The sequence below is a fragment of the Chrysochloris asiatica genome, unplaced genomic scaffold (genome assembly GCF_000296735.1).
Source record: "Chrysochloris asiatica unplaced genomic scaffold, ChrAsi1.0 scaffold00319, whole genome shotgun sequence".
In the NCBI taxonomy this organism is placed as follows: Eukaryota; Metazoa; Chordata; class Mammalia; order Afrosoricida; family Chrysochloridae; genus Chrysochloris; species Chrysochloris asiatica.
Window position 1 is genome coordinate 2,445,794 of NW_006408837.1, and position 10,678 is coordinate 2,456,471.

The window sequence follows — 10,678 nt, forward strand, 5'->3', positions numbered from 1 at the left end:
AGACCCTTCACCTCAAACATCAACCCAAGGTCCTTCACCGCAAACGCCAACCCGAGACCCTATTTAGGAAGACCAAGGCCCATGTGACTAGTCTCGCCTCCATTGGAAGGGATGGAGGAGTGGGACCACAGAGGCCGCAGACCACACTGGACACGCTTCCTGTCTGCCCCTCCCATGTCCAGCAGGCATTTCTCTGTAAGGAGAGCACAGGTCACCAAGATGGGGCATCACAAAGTCCTGAGCAGACACGGGTGTCCACCAGGGAGTGGGCACAGACTCAGCATGGGGGGCAGGGGACACTCACTAGCCGCACGGCGAGGTCTCGAAGGTCCAGGCCATACTTGGCCACCACGGGCCGCAGTACCTCTGTGACTGGCTTGGTGGGCTTGGCCTTAAGTCCCACTGACCGGTTAATGGGGACCAGGTCCAGCCTGTGGGGGATTGGGGGGAGAGTGAGCATTTATTGCAAATACACGTGACAGTTCCGGTCCCTCAATGGCTCTGGACTCTCAGCATCTTCACCCACATCCAGCCACCAATATCAAAGACCTCCTTCCAGGTACCAAGAATCTGGGCACGGCTTTCCTAATGTTCCCAATAAGGCACAAGACCCCCCTCAGCATCCCAGGGCCTGGAATGGGGGCGTTGCTCAATGAGGTGGCCACAGGACATGGGACTCCCTGTTAGGGTCAGCAAGGAAAGTTCCTGGTGGGAGGTGGGGGCTGCTGACACCCTCCCACTAACCCATCGAGTACCCACTGATGTCTACTTGGTATGGGTAAGGGAGCAGGCAGGGTTGCGCAGCCCGGGTGGTCTCTCACCGAAAGACAGTGCGTTTCTCCAGCCGTAGGTCCCGGGACTCCAAAATGCTGCTGTCCTGCTGCAGCACCAGAGGCTGGAAGGGACAAAGGACAGGCCTCGTGGGCAGGAGCCAGCGAGCACAGGCACGCTCGGAACAATGTGTGCGGGCGGGCGCACAGCTGCCCAGACAAAGGGCTGCCTGCACACAGACCCAGCCGAGCCGGCCGCGCAGGCCGGGCCGGGGAGTGAGGACAGCAGGTCTCCTTTGTAACAAGATCACAGGGGCAGGAGGTGATGCTAGGAGGAGAGGTGTGGGTGGGCGCATGTACCTTGTCCCCGCCGACCAGGAAGAGATCCACAGCTGCACCATTGATGCCCTGCCGTTCACAGAGCCCAGCCAGGGCCTCTTTAATGGAGGCGCCCGCCCTGACGGGCACCATGCAAGCCGTGCCATCGGGGAGGTGGACACGGCAGTGCTTGGCCTTCTCCTGCTCTGGTGCCGGGGCCCTGCAGGCCTCTGCCTGGGGGCGGAAGACAGCACAGTCAGGCTCAGCCCCACACCACCCACACAGGTACACACAGATACAACATGTGCTTGCTCACGAATGAGCAGTCTACACAGATATCAACACACGCATGTATCAGCACAAGTCTACACATGTATGAGCACACGTGGCTGAACATGGGTGAGCACACAGTCTACACATAGATGAACACACACATCCACACAAGGATGAGCATGTGTCTACACATGTATGAACACACGCCTAAACACAGATAAGCACATCTACTCCCGTAAGGATTTACACCCTCGGAAACCCTGTACAGGGTCGCTATGGGTCGGAACCGACTCGACGGCACATAACAACAACAACAACAACACAAGGACTAACATGCCTATACATGCATGAGCACACAAGTCCACACACATGAGTACATATATCTACATGCCAATGAGCACGCACATGGATGAGCACACGTGGCTGCACAGGATGCAGTCTACAGATAGATGAGCTCACGTATGTCCACACGAGGATGAGCACATGTCTACACATGTACAAACACATGTATAAACATAGATAAGCATGTCTACATGGGTGACCACATACCAACCCATGGGTCAACACATTCCTACACATGTATGAGCACATGTGCCTACATACAGATGTGCACGTCTACACATGCATGAGCACAAGTCTACACATGTATGAGCTCACACCCCTTTGGCCATGTCACGGCCACGCCACACCCTTGCCCCGTGGACATGGCCTGGTGTGGGAGGGATGGCACTTACCAGGTCCAGGCTCCCTGTGGAGGACGCTGAGCCCTGGGACTCTGTGCGGCACAGGCCTCCATTGGCATGAAGAGGCTCTGTTCGGGGAAACGGGGTGCACAGGAGTCAAGGGGCAACACTTCACATGGACACTCCATCATCTGGTCTTCCCAAACCCCCTCGTTAGGATAAACAGTATCTATAGAGGCTGTTAATCTCACTGTCAGCAGTTTGAAACTACCAGCAGTTCCGCAGGAGAAAGATGAGGCTTTCTGCTCCCGTAAAGGTTTACAGCCTCAGAAACCCTGTACAGGGTCGCTGAGTTGGAACCGACTCCACGGCACATCACAACAATAGAGGACCAAAGACCAATCCAGAGCCCCTCCTCACTGAGAGAGTCAAACGCATCATCCCCCCATGGAAGCTAAAGTCCAGGTCCTTGTGGCCCTCAGGCCGCCCAGTGAGAGCCACCCTGTGGTAGCAGTGAACACTCCCCGGGGACGGCAGGAGGTCTTTAGGAATGCCAGGCGGCACTTGGGCTGCCAGTCACCACGGACTTGACGTGAAAACACGGAGAGAGGAACAACTTGTAAAACACAGATCACTTCCAAGTCACATCTGCACAGGATCTGGGGGGACTCCAGGGGTGTTAGGACAACAGCTCCAAGGACCCCCAACCTTCATTCCTAGCGTCCATGCAGGCCAATACGGAGTCAAGTTTCCAGGGACAGGGGGCATCCTGGAATCACCCCTTCCAGGCAACTCCTTAAAGTTCTCCTGGGTCTAGGGACCCTGGCCTTGGGGTTCCGCTCGAGTGGATAAAGGAGCTGTGGGTGACTGGTACCCATCTCCCAAGTACTCGGGGTTCCACTCAAGTGGACGAAGGAACTGTGGGTGATTGATACCCCCTTCTCCCAGGTGCTTGACACCCTGGTCTTGGGGTCCAACTTGAGTGGACAGAGGAACTGTGCAGGTGACAGGGGTCCATCTCCCGGGTCCTGGGGAGCTCCGTGCCTCCTCTCCTCTCTCTGTCTCTCTCAGCCTGGTCCTGTGAGCGCTCAGGAGCTCTGTGCTCTGCGCCATGACTGGTGCGGGCCACAACCATGGGGCTGTTGGCATGACAACGCTGGGGTCACTGCCCTGCAAAACGTGGGACCACTCCTTCCTGAACAGCGATCCCCTTCTTGTAAATCTCTAGAAAATAAGCGCCTTCCTTCCAGGCCCATTGCCACTGAATGGTGGCCCCCCGTGCAGTGGGTGTGAGGCGGCGACCTTCAGAAGGCACCTGGGGTGGGTTCAAACCACCAACCTTTCGCTAGTGGTCGAGCACTTAACCATTTGCAACACCTAAGACCCCCTTCATGCTTACAGGGACCTGCATATCTCCACTCACAGGGCCAGCCTGGCCACGGGCTTCTCAGAGACACTCACACATTCTTCAGCCAATGAGGAGCCGGCCACCCGCACGTGCGACAAGACACCCCTCGAGCTCATCTGCTTTGCTGCCACTGACAGGGTTTCCCCCCACCACTCCCCCACCCCCACCCCGCACTCTGGCTGGCCATGTTTCCTCACAAAGCCTGCCCCCGCCAGATGCCCATGTGCACACCAAAGCCATAGGTGACGCCAAGCACCCACCCTGGGGATGGTCCTTCTTCTTCTGGGAGCGCCCTGTGCTCCGGTTTCTTGACCAGGAGAAAAACGCCCCCTTGCGCTTCTTCTCACTGTCCTCCTCCTCCAAGTCTTCATTCAGGGATCTTCCAGATTTTGACTTTCCACTTAGCTGCCATCAAAGGAAACACTCGGTTAATGTAATGTAACGTTACCTGGAGTCACAGCAAGGACACTCTGTAAACGGATGCAGGCAGTCCCGGTGTGGTGCTGTGGGGTAATGAGCTGGACCACAAAGTCGGTTTGAACCGCAAAGCTGGGCAGTTCAAGCTCACCAGCCGCTCTTCGGAAACCCCATACAGGGTCGTTATGAGTCAGAAATTACTCAACAGCACTTAACAACCACCATCGAGATCCTTCAAGAGACAGGGACAGTAGGCTAGGCCCCTCCCACCATGGCTGAGTCTCAGCATTAGGTCTGTCTTGAAGGTCAGGGTCTCAGGTTGACCCGTCAGTCCAGGGGGAGTACGAGCAGATGTGGGAGTTTATTTTCACTTCCCATGAGGCTCCTGCACCCCCCACCATCCATGTCACTTGGGGCTAGCAGGCACCTTCTTGGGTGTGGAGACGTTGGAGTGGTCCGAGCCCATACTGTGTTTGGAGGCCGGACTACTGGGCACCTGCTGCGCGTCGGGCAGTGAGCGGCCCTCCACTTCGGCCAGAATGCACTCCTGGTAGAGCTGCGACTTGAGGAAGCGCGTATAGCTGTCAAACTTCATCAGGTTGAAAATCTGAGGGGTCAAGAAAGAGGGAGAGTCGGGGGTGCGTCCCCCCTCTCCAGGGCCAGGAGCCCAGTCATTCCAGAGGGACACACCCGCCTAGCCTGGGCCACTGTTCAGTGTGCCCACTGTCTGAATACTCTTTCTCCCACAAAGCCCTTGTTGCATCCATCACTACAGCCAGCTGACTTGGAGGACTGAGGCTAGCTCACTCCGCCCGTGGACACAGACTACCAGCGTGCCAGCCTTCAGAACCTGGCCTTGTTTTTTTTTCTTTTTCCACCTTTTTGTTTTTGTTTAATGTGTTTATTGTGAATTGAGAGAAAGTTTACAGGGCAGATCATCAGTTTTACAGTCAACAAATCACACACCTTGTTTCATTACAATGATTATAATCCCCTCCATGTACCATCAGTTAACAATATTTCTCTGTTCATTTTAGCTGGGGTTTTTTTTGTGTGTGTGTGTGTGTTTTTTAACACTCAGCATATATAATTTAAACCACCGAAGGGCACATTCTGCAAGCCTGCCTCCTGGCCACCAGCTCTCAGTCCCTCTCTTCCCATGAGTCTAGAGTTCTCAGCTACTCCTTCTCTCCATGTCTTCATCTCTGTCTGCCTCCATCTCTGGTGTCGCTGCTTCTCTGGATAAGGTCCCGCATTCCGTTTGTGCTCTTCTCCCTTGCTGGTCCTAGGGTCCTCTGTTTCTGGACTGTAAGATTAACTATTCCCCCGTTATTGATATAAAACTTCTACCTTTACAAATGTGACAGTCGCAATTAGTCATGGTAACAATTATTCGCTATTGAATCTTACAAATCTTATCCCATCTCTTTTCACAAGACCCATCTAGACAAGATGAAAAGCATTCAGTGGGGACTCTTCCCCCACCCCATACTATTAAACTAAGCTCCCCATTGAAACCTTGTAAGCCAGTAACTTCGTGCCTTTATTGCCCCCTCATTTTAGGTAGCCGATATCTAAGTTGACCATCCCTCTCTACCCTGTGTACAAAGGGGATAGCATTGATACTTGATGTGAAGACTCCTTCCCTCTCTGCTGGTATTTAGAGTTAACTACCGAAAGTTCAGCAGTTCGAAACTACCAGCTGTTCCACAGGAGAAAGATGAGGCGTTCTGCTCCTGTAAAGATTTACAGCGAAAGTTCAGCAGTTCGAAACTACCAGCTGTTCCACAGGAGAAAGATGAGGCGTTCTGCTCCCGTAAAGATTTACAGCCTCAGAAACCCTGTACAGGGTCGCTATGAGTCAGAACCAACTCCACGGCACACAGCCATCACCACCTCCTCCATGAGTATAGGTCAGGTTCATCCAATTGTAGCAATTTACCCTTGTTTCCTTTATCAAAAAAACTTTTTTGTTGTTTTTGTAATCTTCTTCAAGTTCTGATTATCAAGCCATGGAGGCTAGGTCAAATGGGTACTGTCTGCAAGTTTGGGTGTTCTTGTGCATCTCCCCTCACTTCATATCAGCTGGATGTTTCACTCTCTGCTCTAGCCCTCTGTAGCTATGTCCTTGTCCATGGGCTCAGGTGTCTCTAAGGTCTCACCACACTTTGGGACTACCAGCCCTTCCTCTTCTCTCTCTCATCTCCAGGTCAACGGCAGTCAATGGACTGTGGTTGAACTCAGCCCATTTCTTCATTGCTGCCTTTCCCCCTCTTCCACTCACCAGTAGACCAATGTTGCCAGCAAGCTTACATGCCTGCTCACGTGTTTCCTTTGAGTTTCAGTCTCAAGAGCAGGGTTCAGAACCGGGGCTTTCTCAGTTCAGAGTGTAACCCAATGCAGGCAGCATGCACAGGAAGTGACCCCCCTCCAATGTTTGAGTTTTCATTTTTGTTATTATTCATGTGGCTTAGCCACAGACTTCATCTCTGCAAATGCCACAGGATAGCTTTTTGGAATACATTTTCCAAATACCTCCAGGTATATGGAGCTCTGGGAGTGTAGCGGTTACGAGTCGGGCTGCTAACCTACAGGTCAGCAGTTTGAAACTACCAGCTGTTCCGCAGGAGAAAGATGAGGCTTTCTGCTCCCGTAAGGATTTATAGCCTTAGAAACCCTGTGCAGGGTTGCTGTGAGTCGAAACCGACTCCACGGCACATCACCACCACCACATGTTTTAAACTCCAGACACACAGAGGGGCTTCAAAGAGTTTGTGGGCAATTTCCATTACCTCTAAATTCTATTTTTCCACCCACTTTTTGGAGCCCCCCTGTACTGTATCATCATGTGTAAGTGGACTGGTAAGCGTGTCTGTGTACAGGTAACCCACGGGGGAGAGCCCACCGGGCATCCAATAGCAGGTTCAAAGGGCTGTTTCTTCCAATCCCTGGGAAAGCCTCCCACCCAGCCTGCAGCCCTGTGGGCGTACATCAGTTCCTCTCAACCCGCTGCCCCCCACCTCCCCGGGGCCTCCATACAGGACACTGAGCCGTGCGTCCCAGCCCTGGACTTGTACCTGCAGCTGCTGCTCCTTGAACATGTCGGGGTGCGGGGCGTTGAGGATGTCGTCCGCCAGCTGGGCCTGGCTATCAATGTTGACCGGGGTGGTAGCTTTGCTGCACAAGAACTTACTAAAGATCTCGCGGGCCCTGTAGGAGAGCTGACAGGTAACACAGCGTGAGCACTCGTGCTGGCTGCAGGCCTGTCCTGTGCATGTGTGCACATGTGTCTTCTGCATGTCTTACTGGTGCATCCCTGTGCCCGACTGTCTCAGGCGCAGGAGAATGCTTTTACGGACCCAGAAGACACTTCTGGCTTGAAAGGAGAAAGAAAAGGGCTGGCCAGCATTACAGTGCTCTGTCTTGAACGGCCAGTTGACGGGTCCCATGGCAGTATGCATCTCCGTGCCATGAGCGTGTACATGTGTAACCATGACAGCCTGCTCTTGGGAAGCGTGAGCTCAGGGACCAGGGGTATCAGAGTCCACACAGCAGATGCAGGCGGCATGGGCTGGGGCGGGGAGGAAGGCATGAGGTCATTGTAGGGAAGACTGCCCCACGGCCAGAGTTGCCGGATGCTGGCCCACACCCCGAGTACTTGGTGTCTGAGCCCCATGCCTGGCAACTGCAGAGTGACATTCTCGGGAGCACTCCCACCCACGACTGCCCTTCACACACACACATACATATATATACACACACACACATCCCCCTCTCGATGGGGCCCATCTGAGTGTCAGGGCAGCTGCTGATGGGCGTTCTATGTGAAAGGCATTTTCACAAACTATGTTTAGGCAAAATTAAATAACATGTACATTAGGCAAGTTATTCTGGATAGGAAATGGCACTTTTAAAGTCACGTGGAATCATTTTCGCATCCCCTTCCTAAACTGCAGTCAGAGCCGGCTGGATGCTGACCGGCTGGCTGTGTTTTCTGGGTCCTGGGAGTCCAGGAACGTACCTCTCTCTTGTCGTGTGCTGGGACATGGTGGAAGTATTCACAAGCTTGCCAGAACAAAATGTTCTCCTCACTGAACTCCTTCCTCAGGAAATCCTGGAAAAACACCACCAGCCAGTGGTCACACAGCTGCTGGAATCCCGAACCACCCACCCCGACTCAGCCCCGAGCAGGGCCTGCAAATGGCCACTCGGAGACCTTTGCTTTGACACGCACGTCTGTGCTCTTGGGCAGTTCACACAAAGCGTGCCCAGCGCCTGCTGGGAATCCTGGGCAGAGGGTGTAGCCACCGCCTCTGGGGTCCTGTCCTGAGCAGGGTTTGGAGAAGAGAGACCTGCATCGTGGGAGGGGAGGTCAGGACCTGGCTAGACTGGCCCGCTGACCCAACACCCATCACTTTCTAGAGTCCCTGAACCCGGTGGAGCAGAGATGAGGGGGCCAGCCGCTTCCCACTCAGGGGCCCCTCTCCTGTGCAGGCCCAGGGGTCTTCTGTGCTCACAGAAAAGTACTTCACGCCAATGGGGTCCTGGAGGAGGCGCTCAAAGGACACAGCCCAGCTGGCGACACGCCGGGCACGCAGGTGCCTGCTGCTCTGCACGCTGGGAAGGCTGGCATTGCTGCTAAGGCTATGGTTGCTCACGCAGTCCTTGAGGTCACCACCGTCCAGCTCTGCAGGGGACACAGACACCCATGCAGCCACACACACCCACCGGCCCAGCAAGCGCCACCCAAAGGACCCCAACACAGCATCTCCAACAGAACCAGATGTCCCGAGCGCCCACACCGTGCCCAGGGCTGGTTAGAGACCGCACACAGCAGTGAGCGACACAATCGATACCAGCAAGCTGCAGCCCCACACCCTCCCTCCCGCACACCCACCCGCTCACACTCACACATCCACTCACACATCCACACATGCCGGCTCACACATCCACACTCACACACACACACACGCCCGCTCACATATCCATCCACACACACTCGCACACACACTCACACATCCACACTCAACCCACTCGCACATTCACACACACACACACACACACACACCTGCTCACACATCCAAACACACATTCACACGCCCGCTCACACATCCATCCACACACTCGCACACACACTCACACATCCACACTCAACCCACTCGCACATTCACACACACACACACACACACACACGTGCATCCGTTCACACATCCACACACACCTGCTCACACATGCCCGCTCACACATCCATACACACACATTCACATGCCCACTCACACATCCATCCACACATGCCTGTTCATACACAAGCCCGTTCACACACATGCCTGTTCACACATCCACACACACATGCCTGCTCACACATCTGCCCACTCATACACATACACACTCTCCCTCACACCCCACACAATCACACACTTGCACATCTGTACATTCACACGTGCACACTCACCCTCACATCCCCCACTCACACACCTGCTCACACAGCCACACTCACCCTCACACACATTTACATGCTGCCACACCCACATGACACTCACATGCACTGAAGCGCACTCACACCACTGGCTCTAAAGAATACACTCATGCACATACACCCTCATGCACACATACAGGCACGCAAACTCATGCACACATTAACTCATTCTCACAAACACATCCCTACGCACCTAACAAACGCAGACTGCCATCAGGGACACTCAGAAAAATCAACCACAGGCTGTACATGCGCTCTCACACCTGTGCCTGCACACATGCACACAGCAAGAAGGACACACAACAACACGCCGCGTCTGAGCACACGCAGCCAGGCCTCTGAGAGGCTCCAGCGGGCCCCAGAGGGCACAGGTCCCCCTCAGAGCAGTACACGCAGCGCGGCACACAGCAGCCTGTGTGTGTTGTGGCGAGGCACCTGGCTCCCCGTCATGTGCACTCCAGCCAGGCACCTGGGCTCCCACCACCCTCCCATGTGCACTAGAACCCCAGGGCTCTTTACAAACAAGAAGGGAGGGGTACTCTTAGCCCCACGCCCTCCTGCCCTTGCCCCTGCCCTCTGCCCTGTGGCCTCAGGGCATTCCTAGGCAGGCCTGGCCACTGAGGGAGGGATGCAGGCCAGTCCCAAGCTGAGGCTGGACAGCCAGCACACATTTCCACTTCCTCTCCATGAACAGCCAGCCCAATGGGGGCCACTCCGGTGGGGCCCCAGAACAGGGAGACCCGAGCCACGGCCCTCGGTTCCGTCGGGCGCTGTCACTTCACACCCCGTCTCACCTGAGCACCTGTTCCTAGAAGCTCTGGGTGTCATGAACCCGTCCTGGCTGATGAAAGTGTGTGCCAGGAACTTTGTGTAACAGGATTCTTTATGGACACACAGGCTGTTGTTGGTTGCGACAGAGTTGGGTCTAACTCACAGCGACCTTGTATAGGGTTTCCAAGGAGCAGCTGGTGGGTCTGAACTGCCAACCTTGGGGTCAGCAGCTCAACGCCTAACCCACAGTGGCACCAGGGGTTTCTCCATAGCTTTGTACTACAGAAGACTGTATGCATACCTAGACATTGTTGGTGCTCGTAAGTGCCATCAAGTCAGTTCCGACTCATAGTGACCCTGTATAGATAGCGTTTCCAAGGAGTGGCTGGTAGGTTTGAACTGCCGACCTAGAGCCAGCACACCAGGACTTCCAGGTATAGGTCCCCCGTTTAAAGTCCTCTCATCCATGACGAGGACCAGAGAGGGGGAGGACCAATGACACAGCAGCAGAAGAGACCCTGACACTCATCCTTCCAGACTAAGCGTGGTCCAAACTCACAGG

The 10,678-nt window shown here is 54.6% G+C and overlaps 1 protein-coding gene across 1 annotated transcript in view; it reads right to left on the reverse strand.

Moving 5' to 3' along the window:
* Window positions 1–10,678, reverse strand: part of RGS12 (regulator of G-protein signaling 12) — an 81,722-nt gene that overhangs the window by 7,101 nt on the left and 63,943 nt on the right. The window contains exons 4-12 of the mRNA XM_006875328.1: window positions 8,387–8,556; window positions 7,891–7,983; window positions 6,947–7,090; window positions 4,297–4,476; window positions 3,713–3,857; window positions 2,096–2,172; window positions 1,131–1,322; window positions 822–895; window positions 305–431 (exon numbers count right to left, since the gene is read on the reverse strand). Of these exons, the coding sequence (XP_006875390.1) occupies window positions 305–431; window positions 822–895; window positions 1,131–1,322; window positions 2,096–2,172; window positions 3,713–3,857; window positions 4,297–4,476; window positions 6,947–7,090; window positions 7,891–7,983; window positions 8,387–8,556 (1,202 nt within the window). The remainder of the gene's footprint in view (window positions 1–304; window positions 432–821; window positions 896–1,130; window positions 1,323–2,095; window positions 2,173–3,712; window positions 3,858–4,296; window positions 4,477–6,946; window positions 7,091–7,890; window positions 7,984–8,386; window positions 8,557–10,678) is intronic.